The 25,805-nt window shown below is 44.1% G+C and overlaps 1 protein-coding gene across 2 annotated transcripts; it reads left to right on the top strand.

The window, feature by feature from the left end:
• Positions 1-29: 29 nt before the first annotated feature.
• Positions 30-25,225, top strand: DCUN1D3 (defective in cullin neddylation 1 domain containing 3). 2 transcript variants are annotated; one of them, XM_066198049.1, is made up of 4 exons: positions 30-67; positions 10,522-10,597; positions 15,271-15,803; positions 17,711-25,225. In XM_066198049.1, the coding sequence occupies exons 3-4, from the start codon at positions 15,373-15,375 to the stop codon at positions 18,192-18,194; spliced, it is 915 nt and encodes a 304-aa protein (XP_066054146.1). In that variant the 5' UTR covers positions 30-67; positions 10,522-10,597; positions 15,271-15,372; the 3' UTR covers positions 18,195-25,225. The 2 variants fall into 2 exon arrangements, with proteins under 2 accessions (XP_066054146.1, XP_066054147.1); XM_066198050.1 differs by lacking the exon at positions 30-67 and adding an exon at positions 678-724.
• The last annotated feature ends 580 nt before the right edge of the window (positions 25,226-25,805 follow it).

Raw genomic sequence — 25,805 nt, 5'->3', positions numbered from 1 at the left:
GCGTCCGCCAGCTGAGCGCTCGCCCGGAAGTGATGCGGTGGAGGCAGAGCCGCTCGGCGCCGCGGAGGTGAGTGAATTGGACCGCAGCTCTTCCCGTCCGCCCGGGCTGCGGGGGAGCGGCGGCGGGAGCGGCGGGGGCGGCGCGGGGCACGGCGCGGCTCGGCACGGCTCGGGCGACGGCGCGGGCGGCGGGGTTCGTCCGTGGCCGCCGCGCTGCTCGTCAGCCCCCGCCAGGGCCGGTTGTGCTCGGGGGGCCCCGCGCCGCCGCCGCCGCCCCCTCGCGTCAGGGCCCCCCGAGGCGCAGCCCTGCGGCGCCGGGACGGCCCGCCGGGAGCGGCCGGACAGGCGCTGCCCCGGTGCCGCGGGCGGGGCGCTCCCCGCCGGGCGCCGCTCCGGGTGGTGCCGGAGGGTCCGGTGCCGCCGGGCCGTGCCGTGCTGTGCCGTGCCGTGCCCACCCCGCGCTTATCCCTGTGCCCCGAGCGGCCGTCCTGCCGAGCCCCGCGGTTCGGTTCTCCTGGGATTTTCCGTTGCGGTGGGCGCCGTCTGCGGGCTCCTCACGCGTCCCTCCCGGTGGTCGGTGCCGGCAGCCCCCGGGCCGGGGAGAGCGGCGGCTTTGTTCGGCTGCGCTCCGTGCCCGGCCCGCTCACGTGTCACGCCAGAACGGGAATGTTCCTTGTGTTTTCAGGAGAAAGAGAAATAAACTGTACAGCGATTTATTTCCCAGGTAGTTCTCGCTATCGGAACATACTCCCTTTGCACAGCCACGGGTTTTTTTTTTTTCCTACTTCAGCTCTCCCTCCCCTGAGCGTGTTTACCCTTCCTGTGCAAGCTGCAATCTGCATTAATCACTCTCTGGGGCTGTGGTGGTACTAATAAGCTGCTCATAACAACTTAAATTATAACTTGCATAATCAGTGTTTCGAGCAAATACTGGTTGGAAGAATATGCTTCTCCTATCGGTGCTGTGGTTGCTGGAAAGAATCATTGATTATCTTTTAAATAGTTAACACAGCTGATATGCTGCCCTTCAAAATGTTACATTGATAACTGAACGGGCTGATGCCAAGTGTCAGGATACAGCATTGATCCGCAGCTGCTAACTTTTTTTGAATGGCACTGTCTGTCACATAATTTAAAGGGGTAATGAGTTAAGTGCTTTGAAAAAAAAAAAAAGGGAGCGTAGCTGTACAAACAAAAAGCACAGAGCTGCCCTACCTTGTTGAAAATTATAGGCCTCACCGGCATGGCTTGTGTTTTTTTGAGAGGACAGTTGACCAAAAGACGTTATCTAGACAAATTCTTATGCGGTTAAAAACCTCTTTGTTAAACAGTTAATGTGTAGCTGCAGTATTAGTGTTTTATTTGGGCTACAGCAATGGGAAGAGAGAGTGTCTGAGTGCTCATGTCCCTTGACTGCATCTGAACACTGCAGCATGTTTCCCTGGTGAAAGATAATCCTCAGAAAAGGAAACACAGTCCCTTAGTTAAGATTGCATGTGAAAGTAAAGAGATCTGACCTCGTGTTCTTGTCAGTTGTGTCGTCTGTCCTCAAAGTCTCCCCCACGCAGGTGTGTCGTGGTAGTTTGTGGAAAACACTCACTTTTACAAGATAGGCAGCTCGCAGCAAAGGTTTTCTGCACATCAGCAGAAAAAGGAGAGCTTGTGATGTGTGTTGAATTAGTTCAGATTTGCAAAGTGCAACTGGCTTTACAAACTTCCTGCAAATACCGGCTCTTGTAATGATCTCTAAAACTCTGATTATTTCCTAATAGCAAGTTGTATGTAGGCATGAATACTGTAATTCTTAAAAAAATAACAGGGGAACTTAGAGCTTTGGTACTACTTGGCTGCTTTCTTTGTGAGACTGACAGCCTGCAGTATAAGCTGTAGTCAGCTCTTGTAATCAGGGTCTTCAAGGCTGTGTTAGGTGCCTTTTCTGCCCAGATTCTTGCTTTATTTTGGAGTTGAATGTTGTTGTGTTCGTAGCAAATTCTCAATGATTTGTGCCAGTACTTCTTATAATTTGTTGATCTTGGAAATTCATTAATAATTACATCTTGCTTCCATTTAGCATGAATTATGTTGAAAAAAGACGATCAGATGATGGGGTGGCTTTGAGAGAAAACTAAAACCAGCTCTTTTGGAAGACCCTTATTGAAATAATTCGAAGAAGTATATACTGAGCAAGAAGGGCTACCCGACAGTTTGACAGTCTTCTAAGACGTGTTCTGACAAATTTCTGAGTGGATAAGGAAGAGGCTTGGTTCTGCTGCTTGCTTTGGTTCAGCTTAAGGAACAGGAAGAAATCCTCTGTGCTGGGTGTGTGTATGGGGGCAGTGGGGTATAAAGTAGATGGAAAGGGGATGGAAAAAGAGGGGACAGACACGGCTTCTGCACTTGCATTTCCTCACGGCAGAAGGGAATGCACAGAGGGTTTGGCTACAGGGCAGGTTGGAAGGAGTGAGAGTGCCCCAGCACTGCTCGGATCTGTCCCACACGGAAGCACTTGATTTTCTTTATTGGTGCCGGGGAAGTGTTGGTAAATTTAATTTAGAGCCTTTGGAGCACTATAAAATCCGTCCTGGCGGGGTTTTGGCAGTTTGTAAGAACTTCCAAGTTGCACAAACGGTGTTATTGTTCCATTAGGCACATGGGTCTGTACGTGAATGTAACAGGAAAACTCTGCCCTGAGTAAGAAGAGACTATAAAAATAGAAGCATAGGATGTTAGAAAAACAGTCCTTTCTTTCATCCTCAGAAATACCGAAGGAGCTGAATGTTGGTAGCCAGAATTCTTGGAAGGCTGAAAGAACAATCTGCGGACACTCGAGGGACTTGGTAGTCACAGGAAGATAAGGGGGAACCCCCTTAACAGTTTCATCAGAATTCCCTGGCTGTGCTCCTTCTCTTTGGCTGCTTCTCCCTAGGGGTCTGCATCTTATCTCGCTGGCTTCCTCTCCTCTATTTGCCTCTGACTAATAGGCTTTGTCTTCTGGTTACTGGAAATCTAATAAGTTCTTTTGTCTCTTACCCCTTCCTCCTTTTTAAAAATACTGGATTAATGGCTCTAATGTTTTTGCAGACTATCTGCGTTGGTGACATGGATTAATTGTGCACTTGACTCTTGAGTTACCCAGCAGTAATGACATAGTAACTTGACTTGGAACAATGGTAATTTCATGGCAAATGTTCAAGGCAAATGTTGCCTTCTGGTAAAGTGCCAGCTGCAATTGACCCCCTGTAAACATGTGACACAAGGAAACTGTCTGTGCGGATTTTCTCAGTGTCTTCTGGACAGTGAGTCTCTCGAGTGTGTCTTTTGAAACAGTCAGTTTCTCTTTTCTCCTCCCCCCATTGCTTTTGACTCTCGCTTGAGTCAGGTAATTACAGATCTGGGTTGAAACCTTCCCAGGGAGTGATCAGGAAATCCAAGACTTGCAGCCGTGCTCCCACTGCTCACGGACACCTTGGCTTCCCCCTTCCCTGTGGAGGGTTTGTGGATCCCCTGGCTCTTGGCAGTGGGCTGCGGGTCAGCAAATTGGAGAGTCCCAGGCAGGTGGGGCTTGGCAAAGCCAAGGGGAGCTCTGATTTCCCCTGCACAAGTGCCAGTGTTTGTCGTGGTGACGAGGAGGTTCTCCTGGTCACGTGTGGCTTTGGTGTGATAGTGTGGTGACGCTTTTACATTCAGATCTCAGTGCTGACCGTAACAGAGCAAATAGGGAACCAAAGCCTCTTGCCTAAAATATAATCTGAGAATTGGCCGATTTAGGTGTCCATTTTATCTGTGTATCTGGGGGGGGGGGGCAGCTCTCTGGTCCAATGATCTGCATATTAAAGGAACCAGAAAACCTGGATTTTAGTTAAAAGTTATTTAATTGCAATGTTTTGCAGGTAGAAGCATGACAGGGGACTACTTAGATGTAAGTATTAAAGAACTGTTTCACAAAAGTAGGAAAACTGTAGAGAAACCAACAAAAGCAAAGGTGGTGAGACAGGATTCCAGTGAAGAGAGTAAGCTAGTGTAATCTTCTGGTGTCTCAGAAAGAATGGTTTTAAATGCTGTTCTGTCTACAGCATCTGTTTTGTGAAAGACAAAACTTACTTTGCAAAATGTGAGAATGCTGTTCCTGACCTCCTGTCACAGTTTGTTATTCCCACAAAGTCAGACTGCCGGAGACAGTATGACAGGCATAGTTGTTTGTTGTCTCACTTTTCCTGTTTAGTGAACATAAGTGGGTTTTTTCGAACCAAAAGGATTATGTGCTCCTGAAATATACCAGTCTTATTTTTGCATCCATGTAGTAGCAGAAAGTGACAGTTTTTAGTTCTTTCTTTGAGTTTTTTTTGTGTGATGCTTTTCCTCCTGCAGCTTTGGAACTTGTAATGCAGTCAGTCTTATCCTTTTGTTTTAAAATGGAAAGGGAGAGAGAAAATCATCTCAGCTCCTATGGTTATGGGAGGGATGTGTAGCTTAGTAATAGACTCACAAACACAAATGTCCCAGCTCTTGCTTTTGGTCATATGCTGACTGTTCAATATTTTCATTGCCAACTAGTCTGTACAGAAAGCCTTGAGTGTTCTTGATCAGCATGGCGCAGAGTGGCCTGGAGTGCCAAAGGTCTGACGTGTTCCAGCTTCCAGCAGTTACCTCTGCTTGGAGTTAGTGATTATGTCTCACGAAGCTCAGGATAGATACGTACGCACCTGGTCTCTTGTGGGGCGCAGGATGTCAAAAGAAATCAAGAATATGTGAAAACTTATGAAAAAAAAAAGTGTGCATTGGTTGCAGCTGCCCCCAAATTTCTCAGGGAGAGACAAGGGTCTTTGTTACGACTGATGACCAAGTTCACGTGCTCAAAGGAGCTCCTTTGAAGCTACTGATGCAGTCAGCAGCAAAATACTACGGCGTCCTTTGTACAGTGGGAAATGTTGGCGGTGTTCACTGAAATAGGGAAGTTGCAAATCAAATCAGGAGAGACAATTAGGGTTTCTGCAGGTGGCTGCATGTACTTTCTGCTTTAGAAACTGCAGTCAGTTTAAAAATCCAAGCATATGCTCTTAAGGCACTTTGATATGTCAGTGCTTTCACTTAGAACAATTTGTTGTACATAACTTAGATATGATTCCAGTGTTTATGTGGTCAGCTGGTACTGAGGTTCCTACACAACTGCATGCAGTGAGTGATTCTTTTGGCTGGCAGCCTGTAAACTGTGTTACACTCCCTGAGAGGGCCAGTGGGCATTCTGTAAACTCCTTCTGAGCATCTGCTGCCAGCAGGGATCTTATGAGGTGGTCTGACTCTTGTCTTTAAACGTGTCCCTTCAATGTTAAGTGCTGTGTCTCACAGCTGCTTTCTGCTGGAGAAGGGAGACTGTTAGCCAGAGCTGCTGGAAGGGCTTCCTTTTTTTTGTGTGATGCTGTCTTTTCTTCATTGTTGAGAACTGTAAGAAATACAAAGTTATTAACTTACTACAATTAGTTTAAAGCATATCTTATTCTTACAGGAGTCATTTGATGTATACCTGAATTATATTCAGCTTCATGCAATTGGTGAAGGCACCTCAGACACTTCAAGGTGAAGTCTGATAGCTGAATTCAAGTGTCAAAGAAAATCTGTGCACACTTAGCTCAGTTTAAAATAAACGTTTTTCTTTCCATTGCCAAGTAGATTGTAGACCAAGGTGGTTTTTCAAAGTTATTCTGGTTTGGCTGCAGAGAGTTGCATTTTTCGGTCGGTTAATTTGCAGAATGGATTGAGCCAGGGTAAGGTAAATATTTGTAGCACAATTACTTTCAGATGCTTTCAGTGGGATGCATCTCTGTCAAATACCCAGGGGCCGTGGTTTCTTTTGGTCCCATAATCTGCAGTTTTGCTGTAGAGATGTGAACTGGTCGTGTCAGCACAGAGGCATGAGCTGCTTTAATTATTCATAGTGCACACCGAGGTGTTAAAGGTCTGTCACACTGTGCAAAAGTTACAGCGTGCCCTGGAAAAACACTGAAGAATTATTCTTTTACAACCCTTTGCACGTGAAAAGAGAAAAACCACACAAACTCTCATTAGAAGATTATTTGCTTTTTTGTACATGATGGACTTTGTATGGCCTTTTACAAGGATCTTGAGGGAGAAGGGGAATACTGGTAGTTTTTAAATGGATGGAGCTAAATTTCTCAGTGACTGAACCTTTGTTTTTTGAAGGTGGTTGAATTATGTGCAGCGAAATAAATGAGTTTGTTTATGTATGAGTTAGGGAATTGGATGGGATCTGATTTGGGTTCTGGTTTCAGCTGTACTGAAAACTGATGGCGTGATCTTGAGCAGCTCTGTTGTTTGGTTCTCTTGATTTCCCCTCTGCCCATTGTCTTGCTCATAGCTTAAATAGACTTCTCAAAACAAGTACTGCTGCTGCATGAATTAGTTCATTAATTTATTTACATTACAAAAGCACCTGAAGGCACCCTTCTAAAATTATATTCTGTTTAGCTAACCGGACTTGGGTTTGTTCTTTGAAAATACAATAATCCTAACAAATCGTTCCACCCACCTAATAAAGTAAGGTGAAGCACATAATAGGAAACAATTGAGAACTTTTTAATGGGGCCAAATGGAAAAACAATGAGAAGTAATCAGTAAGTAAGGTATTGTGTGGTTAGAGAATGTGAAGGGAAGGGAGGGATTCAAGGATGATGCATTTGTGTCTGCTGAAAAAGCTACTTAAGGCCAGAAGAAAAAGTAGTAAGGTGCTTTAAGTCTTCCTCTGCCTATCATTTTTCACATTATTATTCATTTTTCCTTAAGCTAGCCTTACACAATTACCTGCACACAGTGGACTACAGATCTGAAACATCTGTTCCACTTTTTCTTGAGACTACTAGTTGAACTTTGAACATGAAGTGTGGTGTCATGCTCCCTGAGTGCATGCAGAGTCAGGTGCTCTTCGAGAGTGCAGAAAGCAGGTTTCTTCCGCCCAGTCTTGAATGGAAAAATCTCCTGTGATGTGTAAGCTCTGGGCTTGGAGTGACAGCACACCAGGTCAAGGCTCAGGTGTTGTAAAGAGACTTTTGCCTGCATCCTGGAGACTGGAGGGGGTTCCTCTAGGAAGAGATTTGGTGATAGCTCTGATTCTTGGCCCTGAGACCGTGCCCAGCGTTATGGACTGTAAATATGGTGAAGTTGTTTCTGATTTTTCTTTTTTTTTTGTATTTTTGTACCTGGCCTTCTCTTCCAAAGTAGGTAAGCCTTTCTGGTATGACCTTTCTCAGAGAAGTCCACTTCTCATTTGAGAAAGTATCCAGGCTTCCAACATAGCTGTTGCCTGGCTTGGTTTTCCCCTAGACTGCCGTGTAGCCTTCTGCCAAGTGGCAGCCGGAGCTCTGCGTGCTGCCTTTTCAGGTGGCTGTGTAACTAGCTTCTACTCTATGCAGGCATGTTCTCTAGGGATAAATTTTACCCAGTTTGATCACATTTCTAAAGCTGTTTTGTTTCCAAAGCTCAAACTGAGGTTAATCAGAAATAGTTTTGTTATCCTCGTTTGGAACAGATTGGTGAAGTTTTCATGTATCTGTCCACAAAACCATTACCATCTGTAATTCATTGAAAGGTTCTTCAACTGCAGGAAGCCTCACAAACTAATAATTCATTTTTACTAATTGCAGCACGACTGTCCTGCTTTTAGACTTCCTCTTGAGTAACTTTGCATAAATGTATTTGTGCAGCAGTGGTGTGGGGCAGATCAGCGTGACAGGCAGGTGCTAGCGCAGCGCTTGGTTGGGGATGTGGTGCGGTGTGCTCTGAGCTCATAATGTGCCTTTGTGCCTCACTTTGAGGGCTTCTGCTGAGAAAGTTTCATTGCAGGTTCAGACTTGAAATAGGTTTCCATAACGTGCCAGCTTTGACAGGAGTTTGGTTTGTGCTGTACCACTCGTGCACCAAGTGCTTGGTGCTGTAGTGTAGAACTCTGAACTGCGCGGTGAAAGCTTCCACGTGTAGGGCTGGTCCTCTCAGTTTCTGCCTCCTGAAGAGGGAAACAATACCATTGATCCTTCCCTGCTTTCCCACAGGTGAGAAGGCTGCCTGCTCTTAGCTCTGGGAAAGCTGCTGGGGGTGTGGAGGGCCTGCACTGCTCCTCCTGCCCAGTGCTCAGGAGAGCCATGTCCCAGGGGCTTAGACACACGTGTGAAAGGAGGCTGGGGGGCAAAACAAAGGTCTCCATCATCCCAAGGGCCCACACTATTTACTTACTTATTTCTCCCGGGGTTGCTGATGAGCAGTGCAGGCTGTTGTCAGAGTTTCTGTGCTGTGATGCCCGTGGGGAGGGGAGTTGGTGACCACAGCCTGCGGCTACACCTGGCAGCTCTGGCGCAAGGACTGAACCTAAACCTGTGTCCCCAACGTGCTGATGCTTCTCTCCACCCCCACTGCACTCCCTGGGCATGATTGAGGATGAACTCAGTGCATTGCTGTGCTGTGACAGCCTTTAAATACAGCCTTGAAGAGTTTGATCTTCTAACTGCTAACTCGCACTAACTTTTTGTTCCGTATCCTGTAATTGTGTTTGCACGTGCTGCCGCATTAAAAAATTTAAAAAGGTTAAATGGACAACTCAGAAGAATAGAAATATAATAGAAAAGGGAAGAATTGTAGCTGGAGGTTCTAACATGTTAAAATTTCTGGCTCTAGTCAGTGTGGCCTGTGTGTATAGGTCAGCCAACATGGAAATTACTTCAAACAACCTGAAAAAGTTTGGCTTTTGCGGGTTTCCAGGCTGATTTCCATCAGATTCAGCTTCTTTTGAACGTAAAATAAGTATTTGCTTCCAGTATGTGCAGTAATTTGCTTCCAGTACGTGCAGTAAGCCAACTGGAAATGTAGATTTGGTGGATCATGGGATCATAGATCCCTTCCAAAGAAATACAGATCTGTTTGAAAAGTAGTTTATTGCAAAAAGTTGCCATGACAATGGTTTTTCAAAATGTGAACTGTAAGATGTTTAAACAGGTTCCTGAGGAATGAGGCTGCACAGCACCCTGTGTTCCTTCCCGATGATTTATAAAAGGAATTATTTAGATGCAGGAGGCCAAAAGAAATTAACACAGATGTGCCAGATGTTACATTTCCTTAAATGCTTGAACTTCATGGGATGCTATGGTGAAATAGGAAGAAATTCAAGCTGGTACTTCCACCGTGAGAGAGGCAGACACTCCTCTGCTCCGCTGCATGTTAAGCTGCCTGGTGGCTGTGCACCCACTGGAGTGTCTGCTAAAAGAGCTGTGAAGCCATGGAGGAGGGAGAAAGGGTGGTTGGTTGTGTGGAAGATGAGGTTTGGGAGCAGAGTATATAAACCCAGTGTGAAGTAGACTTTCTGGTCTCCATCTCAACAGTAAATGCCTAAAAATGATTCCGTGGAGATATATTTTTTGCTCTGTGTGTGTACATGAGCGAAAGTACCACTCCAGAGTTTCCAGGCATTTTTGAAACGTTTGGGGCTTTTAAGGTCTGTCAACAGCTTCGGTCTGAACTAGGTTTTATGTGTCAGTCAGATTTTCCTAATCCACATATAGGACTCAGGTTTGGGGGAAAACTCCCGTGGAGATTGGCATATGTGACGAGACCTTGTTTCATGGTTGTCTTTCTACATTCACCCTCCTCTCTCTGCTGAAGGAAGCTGAACAAGCTAATGTTCCTACTTGTTTCCTAAGAAGCAATTCTCATGTAAAAGGTAAGTATGCAGCAAGGCAGCTTTTGATCACCTGTCTGCTCCCTAGACGTACTAAGAGCTGTAAAAACGAGATGTTTTAGTGTTTCTGTTAGTGTGGTAGAGCCAGGGGAGCTTTGCCAGAGATTTCTTGTTCGTTTTGTTTTTTTCTACTAGATCAGATACAGAGGTGTTGACTAGGGGCTGCAGTTGCTGCTCTTGCTACACAAACCAGACATACCTTTGTCTGTCTTCTTCTCTTCAGAGGCTCCTGGTTATACAGCAGAGCTGTGAATTTAAGAGAAGCAAAGTTGAGCCAGCTCGACTGAACATGGGAAAACAAACATGGAAAAGAATGTGCTCGGGAATGAAAAAAGAGAATTACTCTACAGACCCAAATTATGCTTTGCTAGGTAGCAGCTGTCTGGCATTCACCGATTAAACAGTGCTCAGCTAACATGCAGTGACAGTAATAGCATGTCCTCTGCTTTGCTTTGAGTGCAAAAAATGAGGAATTAACTCTCCCATGCTGAAAGCCATGAAAGTATCCGGAAGTGTGTATTTACTCCTAACGAACATTTGAATTTCTCTGTTGTTTTCAGTACCTGTTCTATGGTTTGTATGACACTGCAGAGTTAATGGTGTTAATGCCACTTCATAAGTCAAAAAAGTGAAATAGTTTTTTACAAAAGGACTCCTTGAACAAGTGGAGTTTGGCTCTGAAGGGTTTTATTGAATACACAGTTGATTCTCAGTGATTTGGTGCATTTCGTGGTTTTCATAGCCTCTTCTAAATGTAAAGATTTGTGTGGTCTTTTGTCTTCCAGCATTCTATGTGGAACCCAGGGAGCCTAAGGGAAGCTGTGAAGCTAGTGGAATGATTCCCTGTGTAGCTGGAGCTATGTAAGTATTAGATGTTTGCTTACAAGATCACTTGTCCTGCACAATTGTTAGAGTAGTGATTGCTTCTGCTTCAGCAGTGGCAGTGATCCTCTCCTGACTCCCTGGTGGGAAGCTCTGTGAATCTGTTCAGGCCTGGGAACAGACAGGGCATCCACGATACTGTTCCCTGCCCTCAGCTGTTTTTAAAGTCATGTATCCCCGTCCGTTAAAAGACAGGTAATGCGTAGTGGAATTCTGTAAAATTCTTTAGACTGTGCTCAAGTGTTTGTGAAAAGCTGAGGCTGGGTTGAGGCTTAGTTAAGCTCTAGTTATGTTGTCTTTGTCTTAGCTAGTGAAATGCTACTTGGAAAGGGATTTAATGGTTGGCTGAGCTGTCTCCCCTTTTGTTATGAGATTTCCTAAATTTGTCTTTGAGGTCTTCTTGAATGTATGGAAAGCTTTTTCCTCTACCCTCTTGATACTTTCTGTGTTTTGAAACTCATTATAAATACCTTCTGATGCAACACTTTATTAAATAGCATAATGCTTGTTTTGCTTCTTATTCTCTGGACACATCCAATAATTTCTGTTACTACAATAACATCAGTCATTATAGAAAAATACAGGGTTACTTAAATATCTCCTTTGCATCTCCTCCTGCCAGCTCCCCCCACACTTCATTGCTGCTGTTTTCAATTGTGCCACGGTGTGCTTGTATGATTGAGAGTTATTAGTGAGTCACTTTGTTTTGCTCCCTTCAAATTTTGGGTTATGTGTGATCTGGTCACTTGAAAATGGAGGAAAAATGCTGCAAATTCCTTACAGCACTTAGAGAAAAGTCCCGCACAAAACCCCCACCAAATCAAAAAGCCCCACCAAGCATTAGACAAGGCCTTTGTAATCTCCTCTAGGTTTTCATTTAATGTGTGTGGCCATATGGCTCTGCACATCTTTTGTTCTTGGAGGGTCACTTTCCTTTAGCTGGTTGTATTCACCAGCACTCATCTTCCTGTCTTCCCAGCTGCTGCCTCCTTTCTAGAAAGGTGCAGAGAACGTCACTGTGGATCTCTGCTTTGCAAGGGGAAGATGGCCTCTTGGGCATCTTGGTGATTCATATGTACTGGAGGTCGTTGCTCAATACTTTTCTGAGTAATAGACTTCTTTGGGAGCGCTGCATCCTGTAGCGCTGAGCACATTCCAACCTTAGCCCTGAATTTTGATCCTTTTTAGTAGAACGGCAAAAGTAGTGGTCACTGCTGCCTTTTATGTCTTGCTTTTATGCTGTACAAGCCTCTTAGTAATTTTGCTCTCGGGAGCTGATCCTTTTGGGGATTGATGCTTTGCCACCAATGCAGTGTAACCTTTGGGTACACAAGAACTTTATGCTGTAGTTCCTGATCCAGCTGGGAGAAATCTCTCTGCAGGTCCTTGTGCTCTGTGACCCTCCCTGTGCTCTGCGGCCAAATGCACAGCTCTGTTCACCTTCCTGAGGGTGCTCTCTCCCACTCCTTGAGCTCTGGCTTCACTGCAGCTCCTGATGCTGCAATTAGATCCTCTCTCCAGCCTTCCTTAACAAAAGGGCCGGCTTCTCCCACTTGTTTCTATCTCCTTCCACGGCTCTTGTTCCTTTCATGCCTTGAAACCTGAGTCACGTAGGAAGCGGAGGTGACTAGTTAGTTAGCGAAGTGGATCCAGCTCAGCAGAGGCAATTTACAAAAGGGTAACTGATGGAGTGCCAAAAGACTTTTCTCTTACAAAACCAGATACATGCACAAGCTGCCAGCGGATGCAGTCTGGATTTTTTTTTTTTTTTCCCAAGCTGGTTTTGCTATTTTTGGGGTAGAATGCTTCTAAGTATCTGGCACATGGCATCAAGTTTCATGTAGAAGAAAAGTGAGGAATTGCAGCAACTGTACATCAGTATCTCTTAGTGTTTGTTCATAAGGAGTAGGACTGTGCTCTGAAACGCTCCTTGGTGGGGAGGAGGAAGGAAGCACTCTGTTACTGCAGGGAAGAGCAGTGCTAGCAGTGCCCAGGCAGTGGCTGTTCAGGAGCAGCATTCAGCTCTTTGCAAGGCAAGTAGGAGTACTGAAAATGTGTTTGTTTAGAGGGGTGCAATGTGAGGGAGGTGGATAACTTGCCTTCTAAGGTTAATGCTACTGGGCTTGCTTGTTTTCGGAAACTGCTGGTGGGACACCTCCTTACATACAGGTGTAATAATGCTGGCACATCTTCCCTCTGTGTATTGCAGTGCTCTTTTTGTGACAGCAAATGACTTTAAAACCCATCAGTTTCATCACATTGGTGATGTCACTTTGGAAACGTGAACGTTAGATTGTTATCGTCATTAATACAAGCTGTTGCTTAGGAAGCATGACAGCATGAGTCACTTTCTTAAGAAAATTATGGACACTGTATGTCAGTCTTGCAAACTGCCTTAAAAAACCAAAAAAACTTGAAATTGGGATTCCTCAAATGAATTGGATTAATCTGTCAATTACCATGTGTGTGATTTGACTGCTTTAGAGGAAAGTACTGTTCACTAACAGGCAGCTGTTCCTTAACCTTCCCCCAGAGGGAAAAGCTGATCCGAATCACCAATAGTTAATAACTGCTGTTACATCTTTGAGCAGAACGCTTTCTATGCTACCTAAACTCTGCTTTAAACTCTAATACTAGTCTGTACTCAGGATTTTTTGTTCTGTGCTTTTAGCTGCATGCTTCTCTCTAAAAGAAAAATTTTTCTATTGTGGTGCTAGCTGCCTCTGAGAAACTGATGGAAGAACAGGAATTAGTGTAAATCGAGCATTTGAATTCGGATGAATTTAAAGATGGGGGAAAGCTGGTATGTGGGAGTTAATCACTAAGCAGTTTTTACACTGCCTACTAATATCCTGTTTGTTTTGGTGTAATGAAATAATGACTGGTGTAGACTGGAGAGGATGATGTTGCTCAGGCACCTGGCTGTAGAGAAATCAGTGCCAGGCTATGCTTTGCAGCACACAGAGCAGTGAAATCATCTTATGGATCGTTTATATTGACATGCATATTTTTATAAATCCTTTCAAATACAAATTACTGTGAATTTCTTTCATACATTCAATCAAACTTTGCTTGCCTGTAAAAATGATCCTGCAAAGCTAATCTTTAAAGCATTGCAATGAAAGAATTTGCAATACCTTTGTTCCTTTGGCTACTAAAAAATTAAGTATTTGCTAGTTTCCTGTGTGGGTTAAGAAAATGGAATGGGGAGCCAGGTAGTCAAAATCAAAAAACGGCATCTTGGCTGTTGTAGTTCCACTGGCAAAAATTTTTGCTCATGAAGCTGCACACGTGCTGTTTTGTCAAAACAGGTATAATGGCTGAGAGAAAGTTCACTTTTGTAATCCTAGTATCTGAGAATTCATCTGGACTTGTTGCTGCTGTTGGTTTACAGCTTAAAAGATGGCTTCAGTCTCAGTAAAGCTTTGCCCAAGAAAGAATACAGTAAAACTAATGTGACAGCTGTTGTAGTTCTTAATTTTTAAATTTTTATCTCTCTCATTTCTTGGTCTAACTCTAAGCTGGAAGCTGTACGCGAAGTCAAGGCAAGCCCAATTTTGTTGTTTGAAGCTTTTGCCTAACTGACAGCAGAGGTGAAATGCAAATAAGTGGGTGAAGGAGGACTATGATAAGCAATTGCTTTCTTGGAGCTGACATTTCTGAGAAACGGACTGTCCTTGGTGTGGCTGCTCTCTGATAGGGCAGTGTCAATGTTAGTTTGGTTTTAACAGGGAAAATCGGAGAACCCTTTTCTGTGGGTAAAATATCTTTTCCAAATATGCAGGGCTTTGTGATTTATAAAAAGAGGGTATGATGAAATCATTTTGGCATTTAAATTTTTATTTTAGAAAAACGCCTCTGAACTGGAATTACTGCTTCTTATCTGCGTGTGTGTCTGTCTGAAGAAGTTCTGTTAAGGCCCCCTCCCCTGTCTGTCTCCTTACCTGAAGGGAGGAGCCCACTTGTAACAATGGACAATTTCTGAATACCCTCTTGCATAAGAAGTGTTGCCTGCTTTCTGCAAACGCAGTGTGTGTCTAAGTACAAAACCTTGATTCCAAACTCTGTTTAAAAAGAAACACACAACTTCCACTCTTTCTCCTCGTCCCCAAAACCAGCCAGCAGCCAGCCCCCTCCTTCTCCTCTCCCTGAGAAGTCCCTTTTGCTGATTTTCTGAAAGTACAGTCTAGATCCAATGCTTAGGTCTCTGCCAGGTTGTCCCATCAGTGTCCCTGTCCTCCTTTCCCTGCTTTGTTTCAGTGTTTAATATTCTCTATATAAAATGTGGGTACACTTTTAAAAACCGTTTCCTTTGAAATATTTCTGGGTTAGAGTAGTCTGTCGTGATGAAGCCTGTACATGAATCAACCTCTTTGTAACCTATGCTGCAGTAAGAATTTTAGGAATTTCCTTTATTAGGACCCATTAGTATAGTGTAGCTACTGAGTGAGCTGCATTGATTTCTAGGTAGAACAGCCTGAAATTGCCTGAAATTTATGGCATTTTCCAGCCTTGTGTACACTGCTCCTTTTCAGTATGCGAAGCTTAAATATCCTGAAGTCGGTCGCTTAATGGCAAATGTTATCCCACGTTTAATACTTCAGATATTCTTTATAGAGAGACAGCAATTTGACTCTGAAACTGTTTTCCAGGTTAGCTGAGTGCTGCTAATGGCATGGTGAGATGTGTTGAAGAGCCGCTGCGAGGGTGTCCGAGGGCAGGGGGACCGTGCTAGGAGCTGGGCTTGCAACATCATGGGCCAGTGTGTCACCAAGTGCAAGAACCCTTCTTCTACCCTTGGCAGCAAAAATGGGGAGAGAGAATCTGGCAGCAAGTCCCACAGCAAGAGAAGTGCAGTCCACAAAGACGACCATGGCTCAGCTTGTGGGAAGACTTCGGGAGACATTCTTGTGAACGGGACAAAGAAAACAGACGCTGCTGTAGAGTCCAGTCAGCCTCCCACGTTTTCTGGAGATACAAAGAAAGACTCTGTTTGCAGTGCAGAGGAATCTTCCCTTCAAAGGATTGGGGAGTTGTTCAGGAGGTATAAGGACGAGCGGGAAGATGCCATACTGGAAGAAGGAATGGAACGATTTTGCAATGACCTCTGTGTTGATCCCACTGAATTTAAAGTACTAGTTTTGGCTTGGAAATTCCAGGCTGCTACCATGTGCAAATTTACAAGGTTAGTTCTTGTAGAACTTGTAATTATTTTCATATGTTAAAGTATATCCTGTCAGCAGTATGGTGGAGAGACAGCCTCATTAGCTTCACTTATTTATTTCTTCTAACACTTGCATTTTGATCAAATTAATTCCTACCACAGCAGAAGGTAAGTTTTGTCTTGTCTTCCTTTCCCCTTCCCTCACACTGGATTCAGAAGGTGTGGTTTTGGCCATTATGCTGCTGGTGATGAACAGTGTAGTGAGATTCTGTGGACATTAATTTATTTTTGATTTACCAAAAGCAATTTGCTGTATCCACCATTATCTTGGTGGATGAGATTGGACACTGAAATTAATTTTTCTTTTTAAGTAATGTGAGATGCTTCAGTAATTGCTACTAACTCTGTTAACAGTCTGTGAAAGAATGACAGAATTGTTCCTGTCCAACCAGTGTTACACTTAATGTCTTTTTCCAAGAGAAATCTTGTTAAAGCATAGAGAGGGAAGGAAATGTGAGGGTTTTGACAGTGCTAGCTGTTTCATGCTAGCTGACAAATGATTGCTGTTCAGAGTGCTGTGTGCCCGTCTGGACAAGGGGCTCAGTCAGCAGGCTGACAGCATGTGTGATGCTACGGGAAACAATGGAATGGCTAAAACTCCCCCCACAAAGTCAGGAGGCAAACCCAAACTGCAGCGGCCTCCCCCAGCTTGATTAGCAGTGTCCAGGTAAGAGCAAGTGAAGACTGCCTACAAGGACTTGCAGAGAGAGAAGGAATTTTTTTATTTTTTGGTCTGTCTAGATTGGTTTGAGTAATGCTGCCTGTTTTTACTGAGCTTGTAACTTTCAAAACTACGTTGGTGTTCAGAGCCTTGACCCAAGCCTCTGCTGTGCACTGAACAGCACCTTCAGAGTCTTTGTGGCTGTGGGTGTGTGTCAAAAGGATGAGTTACTCTGGAATGCAAATGTGGATTTACTGGAGACTGACGGCGCAGGTATTTGCTAAGATGGTAAAGGAATTGTAAGTAGTGTCTGTGATTCTGCACAACTACCATGAGTACTATTAACAGGGTTTTAATTTCCTTGGAGAGGACACATCTAGTGGTGAGAGGTTTTATTTGTTGAAGGGCACGCTCCATGATGCAGGTACTGATGGACTTCTTCCACCAAGGAAAGCATCGTGGTCTGTACTCCTGAGTGCTGCTCCACCTCTTGTCTTCCCTCCAGCCCATCCTGTGCCAGCCTGTGCTGCCTCTCCTGGCTGGCTGTGACACCGACTCAGAAGCATCAGGGAAACTGGAGTGTCCCACTTGGAACAGGGCTGGTGCTGCTTGGAGCAGTGTCCATACGCTGTGCTGCAGCCCTGTGATGCCGTGCTCCCTTCCAGGCTCTCAGCAGGTGCCTTGCTGAGCAGCACCAGTGGCTCCCCTTTGGTTTTGCAGGCTGGAAGAGCAACCAAACACCACTGCAAAAGCAGAAGGGAGCTGCCCTGTCCCTTGGAAACAGCTCGCCCAGAGCATGGGCGTTTAGACAGGGGCGGTATTGAATCAAGTTGGGGAAAATGTGTTGGTTTCAAACATTTGGAATTTTTTTCTGTGGTAAATTAGATTCCGTTTTTAATGTGAAAGGCATTCCAGGATGTGGAAGTGTCCAGAAAAGCCAGAGAGCAGAATCTTTCAAACGTTAACAGTGCCTCAGCAGACCTGGGGGTTGTGTGTGGTTGCCCAGGCCTGAAGGAATGCCTTGGACCTGCCCGTCTTTCCAGTGGCTCCCGTTGCCAAAATCTGTGTGCCACTGGGGCTGAGGGTACATCTTGTCTTGTCCAGGTGATCCTCTTTGGTTCGATGGAGCTGAATGGAGACGGGACACGCTTGGCACGCGAGGTCGGTGGGAAGGGCTCGCTCTAATTTCTCTTCTCTTGCTTAACAGGAAGGAGTTTTTTGAAGGCTGCAAAGCAATAAATGCAGACAGCATCGATGGCATTTGTGCAAGGTTCCCCAGCCTCCTAAACGAAGCCAAGCAGGAGGATAAATTCAAGGATCTCTATCGTTTCACCTTCCAATTTGGCCTGGACTCTGAAGAAGGACAGAGGTCGCTACATCGGGAAATAGCCATTGCCCTTTGGAAATTAGTTTTCACCCAAAACAAGCCCCCTATTTTGGACCAGTGGTTACACTTCCTAATCAAGAACCCCTCAGGAATCAAGGGAATCTCCCGGGACACGTGGAACATGTTTCTAAATTTTACTCAGGTGATTGGACCAGACCTTAGCAACTACAGCGAGGACGAGGCCTGGCCGAGTCTCTTCGATACCTTTGTGGAGTGGGAGATGGAGCGAAGGAAAAAGGAAGAGGAAACCAAATGTATTCTGTCCTTGGACACAGAGGGCCTATGTTTGGATGAACAGACTTAGCAGTGGCAAAGCAGAAGTGACAGAAGCAACTTGTTGTCCTTCACAAAATGTAAACTCTGGATGTTTCTGGAAATTACCGAGGCTCCAGATTTTTCTACTTTACACCTTTTTCTGCCTTGTCTTTGAAAGGGCTCTAAAATGCTGTATCATGTTTTAGGCACTTTCTTGATTTTGGTTATTCCTTTTACTCTTGCCCTGAAATATTTGACCCTGGCTACAAGTTAAGCTCTTTTTTGTTTTTTTTTTGTTTGTTTGTTTGGTTTTTTTTTTAAGACTTCAGATTAGTATAAATAAGTCTGATACTTCTTGCACAATGTAGATCTTTTTAGTTAGGTTAAATTAACATTGCTAAATTATACAGTGCCAGATTAAGTTTTTCATACTACAACTGTCAGGGCAGGTCTGTACTGTGTGTAGTGCTGTTTACATTGTTGAAACTTTAGGCTGTAAGAATTTTAAGGTTTTTTACCAAGATGAACAGCAGTGTTAACTATAAATGCATTAATCCTGGGTAATCAGGCTCTAAAAACCAACATAAGCAACAGCTTTTTGTAATATGGCTAATTCCCATTTTGAGCTAACTCCTAGTGAACGAGTCCAGATAATTCCTTTTTTTTTTTGGACTTGCAAACTAAATGTTGGGATTGTTTTATAAAATTACTGTACCTGTCAGTCAACTGAGTGGTAGATGACGATTTGTATCTAAATCTCTTTACACATTCACGTAATAAAAGAGCAGTACTACCTCAGTTTTATTGAAAGTGGACTTGTTGATGGACTTCCATTTTCTCTGGAAGTTGTATTTTTGTGGTTACATGAGAATATTTTTACTTGACTAAAAGAACCAAAGGTTCTGCTTCTTAAGTTTGCTAAACATTGACAGAAGCAACACACAAATCCTAAGTCTTCAAGGAAAACTGTGGTATAATTCTGCTTTAATTTGTTTGATTTATACCTAAAGTATTACCTTACTTGTCTGGCAAGCACAGTACTTCTATGTAAGGAACTATCTTTTGCATTAATATTGACAAACCAATTTTTTAAAGCATATGTTTTAATTGCTAAATTGCAGTTAATACTCCACACTTTCTGGAGCAACAATATTGGCATCTGATGACAAAGTGAATTCTTAATGTGTTCTTAATGACAACAGTGTAGATGAGTCATTTTTAGACTGATTTGATAATATTTGGATAGGAGTCAATTTATTATTTTACAATGCCTGTATTGGGACTATTTGCCTGTTGAAATTGTTGTGACTTAAAGGGAGTTTTATTAACACTGGTTGAAACTTTTTTGGTTATTGATGCTACCTTTTTTAATTTTAGTACAGCAACTTTTTTACACCTTTTGGTAAAAGGATTGATTGCCAAGGCTTTCTGTATAGCCAAGTGCTGGCTTAATGAATTTGATATACTTCTGTTACACACCTTTTATTTTCAGAGCTGCATTTCAGGATCATAAACCAACTTTTAACTGAAAAAAAAAAAACCCACAAAAAAACCAACAAAAAAAAAAGCCTGGACAGTCATCCGTAGCATCTAATGGCTTTTGTGATGTAAGGGTTTTAAAGCTAAAGGGAAACAGGTTCTTAGTGGTGAGCTTGTCACCAGGTTCAGGGCGTCGTGCTGTGTCCCACAGGGTTAGCAGAGAGAGGAGTAGGATCTGCCTGAATTCTGGGACTGGCTTTGCTGGTGTGCAGCCCTGCAATGGCTTGGCTTGGAGGTCATAAATCACTAACAAAATGTGGGTAATGCAAACTGTTTAAAAACAAACCCACAAGCCACAGATAGCATCTCTTTCATCTAATAAAAGGAGAGTTTGGTCCATGCTGCTTTTGCTGGCAGACAAGCCGTGGACAACAAATGTGGTTGTTTTAGAGGCAGCTGAACGTGGCCCTTTTCAGGAGAGCCCTGAAGTTGCTGTTTCATGGGTAAATACACCCAAAGCTTTGTCCTTGCTTCTCTAACTTTCTGTGGCACAAAAGTGTTTGGCAGCAAAACTTTATTCTGATTTGGTGAGCAGAGCAGGCCTAAGCACTCGTGCAGGAATTGCTGAATTAATGGTGAGACTTTTGCTGGTGCTGTTATTTTTAAAAGACTAAAATAAATTCCCCAACAGAGGCTGCTTGGTTAGGAAAAGTTCCAAATGCAGACTGCTTTGATCGTAAATGAAGACTGTAATTGTAAGTTTGAGACTCTTCATTCATTCAGCTATTAAATGCTTTGTTTATCACTTTTTTTTCTCCCCTAAAGGAAATTTAAAATGTCCAGAGTGTGAAGAGTAACTCTTCAAATGGGTAGCCAGTGCATGCGTGCACACTAGATGATGGCAGCTTCTGATTTACACCCTAGCATGCAGCAGCTCCAAAGGATGAGGGATAGAGCTCTTTAAGGAAGGTGTTTATCTAGTGGTTGGAATGTGGACAGCAGTGAGGAAATCAATCTGCAGTGCATCAGGCTCAGCCACTTCAGTGGATCAGATGTAATACAGCTTCTTTTTAAAGGCAGGGGTGAACACACAGGAAGGGAAAATCTGGTTTCCTCTTGGGGAAAGGACATAGCGTTACCAGTGGCTGAGGTCCCACGTGTTCAGTGTGGGGGACAGCCCTGCTCCTGTTCTGCTGCTTCCAGCCAGGCAGGAGCAACTCCACCCACTGGGCAGGGTACTTGCAAAAATAGCCAAATGATATATCTGGCAAAGTATCCCTTATTTTTAGCCTAATTTCAGTCCTTTAACTGGCATTTACAGAATGCAAACCAGTCAGTTTTAAACCCGTGAAGCAGAAGCTGAAGGTGCAGCTCTTTGGCAGTGCTGGCAGTGAGTGGGGCTGTCAGACCTTCTCTTGGATTGCCTGGTGATTTTGTGATCCCAAACGAGACTGCCCAGACTCTGTAATGCTGGGGTGAGGGAGCAGGGTTGTGTGTGTGTCTCTGAGAAGTCTTTAATAATATTAGAGCTTCTGAAAATATGCTTGTTCAATAGTTAAACCGTGACTATCTCTGGAACAGGCCAAATACATTCACTCTTCAATTTTATACAATTTAATTCTTCGTTGTGCAGGGCACAGGACTGTAAGTGAGCAGTGATGCTGATGAAATCCTTGAAACCATTGCAACTGTTTAATTTTTTTAAAAAAATAGATTATGCATTAGGAAACTGTATGCATGTAGTGAATCTGCTGCAACTTGGGATAAATAACTATAGATAATTATATAGATAGTTGGAGTAATATACTGGAAAACTGGTCTGACATCCACAAACTGTGGCATTTTACTGCCTTCTCTTATATGCAAAGAAATACAACGCCTGTAAACTTTAGCCCCTAGTAATAAACCCTGACCACCTACACCATGTTATAGTTTGCAACACCTTTAAAATTTGGCTTCCGGATCAGCTGGAGGCTTAATTGTGCTAATTTTTACTTGCATGGGTGCATTTCTGAGGTCAAAAACTATCTATTGATTCAAGTAAGGATTTGAAAGATGCTGGCCATCAAACATGACGGAGGCAATGAGCGGGAGTTGAACACCAAATCGTGAGTTTATTTGCTGCTGGTGCTATTCTACATGGGGAATTACAGCTTTTTAGTACTGTGCAATCCTAGCGAAAGGACCACAGGTCTGGCAGGTGGCACAGAAGCAGCTGCAGCTGTGGCATTTGGGACTGTGAGAGCTGCTCCCCTGGGCTGGCCTGGCCGATCTCCTGGATCAACTCTGGACCAGGACAGTTCTCAGCCAAGCACAGTTCAGAGCATGGAATGAGTTCAGGCTGCTCTGCTGAGGACACAGTGGCTTGGCTTGGTGGCAGAGGGTGCAGCCCCTCCTCCTGTGGACAGTGCTGGGGGCAGCAGCAGCTTTACTGGGTGACTTTTACTTCACTCTGTGTGTCCATCAGAGCCTGCAGAACCCATGGGTCCAGGACTAGCCTGTCACCCGCGGTTCCCAGGCCTATGCACTGACTGACCAGTGACCTTAGACTCTTCGTGACACTGTCAACATAAGCCTTGTTTCCAAAAAAAGCCCAACAAAGTTAAAGAAACACCATGTAGTTAATAGCCGCCTCAGTTGTGATACAGTTTGTTGGCTGAGGTTACATCATTCCCATTCTTTGGTAAAGAATAGTCATTGTGAGTTTCTGGGTCTTGCAGCCTTGTGTTCTGCAGTGCGATCCTTTTTTAGAAGGTCCTCAGTAAATTGGGCACCCAGTTCTTCTTCCCTTGAGCCCACTCTGCTCCAAGTGTGTGCATGTGAATTTCGCCTTTCACATTAAAAAGGAAGATGCTTAACCTGAAACTCAAAATTCTTCAGGGTAGCGCTTCAGTGTGGAGAAAAACGTATTTTTTCAAATAAGTATTAAAGCAAAGTGTCTGCTTGGATTTTGTTGTGTGCAAACAAACCCACCAGTGTTAACATTTTCTCTCTGTATTATTGAAGATCGAACCTTTGGTTTTAGGGTGTGAACTGAAGTGAATTCATGAGATTGTAAGACAGAAGGAAGGCTGTAACTCCTTCACCATGAAGTACGTAGGTATCTCTACCTCTTGTTCTTAGACTTGAATAGTTAAAGGCTACCATCCTTTCGTCCCAGGATTTTATGCCTGGATGAGTAATCTATTTTTTTTAATTGACCCAAGTTAAGTATTATCTATTTGCCATAGTTTTTGGTATCCTGTGTTTAACCTGTATGCAAAGGACCCTTTGGAAGGGGGCCGGGTCAAGCTGCAAACCAGAGTTGGTCCTCCCGGGTGCTACTTTTGGAGTGCAATAGAGCGACCGAGCAGAGCTGCGTGGCCTGTGGCTCAGGGGCTTCTGTCACCACACATCCTCTTCCCTGGTCAGGCTGCCTGTGCTGACAGTGAATTGAAGATGGAGCAGCTGCTCCCCAAGAGGGAGCCCTCAGCCTTTTCATTTGCCCTTGAAAAGCTTTAGGAACCCACCTGATGCAGTGCCATGAGTGTATTTTTCTTTTAATCAAAAATACTGTGTTTTGTTCCATGTTGGACTGGACTTGGAACCCCCCAGCAAAGATGGGACCTGCAAAAGTGCAAAGGCTACACGCATCCTTTTTTCTCCCTGAGGTCAGAATCCTGCTCAGGATAAAACCCTTGTGCTGGAGTAAAGCTGGAGTGTTCCCAAGAGAACTGGAGATGCCAGAGTGGCTTTGGTGCTCAGCTGTGTTCATTAATGCACTGGGGTTGTTCTCCTTGCAGCACATCTGTGTCCTTCCTTCCCTCCCTGGAAGCCAACTGCAACACAGTTGCTGTCACGGCAAATCCCCCACGGTGTGATGCTGCAGCAACTGCTGCTGCAAGGTTCTTCCAGTGTGAGGGCTGGTTTTGGGGTGTGACCTCTTGCACTATCAGGACGGGCACGTATTTCCAGAGAACAGGGGGACGTGAGACAATAGGTGAAAGGAGCATGTACGTTCTTGTCCTAACAGCTTGCCTTAAATCACTGACATTGCAGCGGTTCCTTGCTACTATTGCAATCCTCAGTCTTTGAAAATCCAACAGGTTCTGTAGGTATAATACCGTTTTTTGTTTAATTTTAAATAAGTTTCTATCTTTGCATAATTGCACTCTTCAGATAAGCCCTTTTTGGATAACGTGTCATTTCACACAGGAAAAAAAAATCCGTCTCCAGTGTTTGTGCTGTAAAGTGTTTCTTTTTTTTCCCCCTGTAAATTATATCTGGACTAAAGGTTGCCTACTGTTGAATCAGCGTGTTTACTTGAATGTTGCCATTTTATGCAGTTGCAGCTGCTGACTCTTGCTCTTCTCTGGGCCTGTGGGAGTGGAGATTGTGTGACCAGAGGTGGCAAACCTGCACAGAGGATCGGGGGAGCTAAAGCCCGGCTGCTGCTCCCATGTGTGTTACATGTTAGAGGACTTTCACAGATTACTGCTCCATTTGGAAGTGCTGAACAACGTTATTTAAAAATTCACTTGCTTCCTTATCTGTGAGTTTGAAATAGTCTTTACAAAAGAGATGGGCTGGCAGGAGGGTTGGAGGGCCTTGTGCTGTCAGTTGTTGAGTAGCTCAAGTTCCAGGCGCCATGGATGGGACTGGCAGGACTCTGTCCTGAGCCAGCGCTGTTGGGGTTTGCCCTGGCAGCTCTTGAGGCATGAAACAACCGCAGGGCCTTGCTGGGCTGTGTGGGAAGGGTCAGCCTGGGAGCTCTGCCTGGTGCAGCCTGGTTTCTTTCTTGTGGATCTTGAGGCCCCAGTTCAGCCTCAGGTCCCTCTCTGTGGAAGGAACACATTTTGGTAGAGTTTGCTCCCAGAGAAGTAACTCAGTGTAACTAAGGAAGTCAGGGGAGCAGGGTTTGTGTGGCTGTCACTGTGCCTCGTGTGAGCACAGGGCCTCTCAGCTCCTCTCAGTAAACCAGCCAGGGTGGGCAGGGTCACATCTGCTGTCCTTTGTGCCCGGGGGTGTTTTGCCTTTTCAGACTTACCCAGGAGATAACCCTGTATGAGCTAGTTTTCTCACTCTGGGAAATGATGAATGTGTTGCATGTCACAGAGCAGCCCCGCGGTTCCTCTTTGAGACGGCAGTATCAGAAGTGCTGCGTAAATGTAATGCTTGAAAACAGCTGGAGTAAATTCTGTTTCATGTAGGATCTTTATTTCAAGGGGATGCAGCCGAATTTGAAACCTGATCTAGAGGAAAACTGGGAGAATTTCAGGGCAATGCATCTACTAAATCCCAATTTACTGAATTGGTTTGTAGTTTTACAGTGACTTTTCTTATATCAGATTTTCTCACCGCTGGTGTCTGGAACAGAATGGAAACAGTGTCTTATGGAATGTGCAATCTAAGGCACAATGCAAATAGGGTGTGATAAGAAGGTTGTCTTTACTTGATAGCAATCCTGAGTGCAATGTTTTTGTTGTGTCCCTTTTGGAAGAAGAGCATTAAGTACAGTCTGAGGTTTTTCTTTTCTTATAAACAAAGCATTGGTTTGTCCATTACTGACTTCTTGTGAAATTTGTGCCAGATGTATATTAAATATTTTGGTGCTTTTTCTAATCCAAGCTGCCATTCATTTACCTGTGAGATTATTGTACTTCTGTATATTTAAATGACCAACCCCTTAAAGAAAAAACAAGACAAAAAAAAAAATAATCCTTTAGTCACAATGTATCCTGACTACTGTAGCTTGTAAATGTTCCAAAGCTTCTGGGTTTCCTGTATTCCAGTAAGGTCTGAGGGGAGGGGAACAGCTACAGAAATCTCACCCACTGGAAAGGGAACTCGCACGCTGTTCTGTGCGTTACTGAACAAATGAGTAACATTTGTGGTGTTTACATAACGACACGTTGGTGTTCACTTTTTTGTGCTCAAGCTTTGTACAAATGTCTTATTTAAAGCTGAAGTCCTTTTTACATTTTTCAATTAAAAAGGGACAAATTACTTATTTTTCCATGCCTATGAATAGGACTCTTGCTAGTTTTATTTGTCACGTGAGTTTCTCAAGCAGGGCTCCTGGGTGCTCACTAAATCCCATCTGGTCCCTGGCAGGGAGGTGACCACAGCGTTTTTAAGTGTGTGGATGGAAAACCAGCTGCTTTTTTTCAACTTTGCAGTGCAGGTGTCCACAACAAGGAGA

This window comes from Chamaea fasciata, unplaced genomic scaffold (assembly GCF_029207755.1).
Source record: "Chamaea fasciata isolate MVZ Bird 193981 ecotype frontalis unplaced genomic scaffold, bChaFas1.0.hap1 SCAF_16, whole genome shotgun sequence".
Classification (NCBI taxonomy): Eukaryota; Metazoa; Chordata; class Aves; order Passeriformes; family Sylviidae; genus Chamaea; species Chamaea fasciata.
This window is presented reverse-complemented; position numbering and strand designations above follow the sequence as displayed.

Coding starts and splice junctions, on each gene's coding strand:
- DCUN1D3 (XM_066198049.1), top strand. CDS start 15,373: ATGGGCCAGTGTGTCACCAAGTGCAAGAACCCTTCTTCTACCCTTGGC. Junction 15,804..17,710: donor ACCATGTGCAAATTTACAAG/GTTAGTTCTTGT, acceptor CTTGCTTAACAG/GAAGGAGTTTTTTGAAGGCT.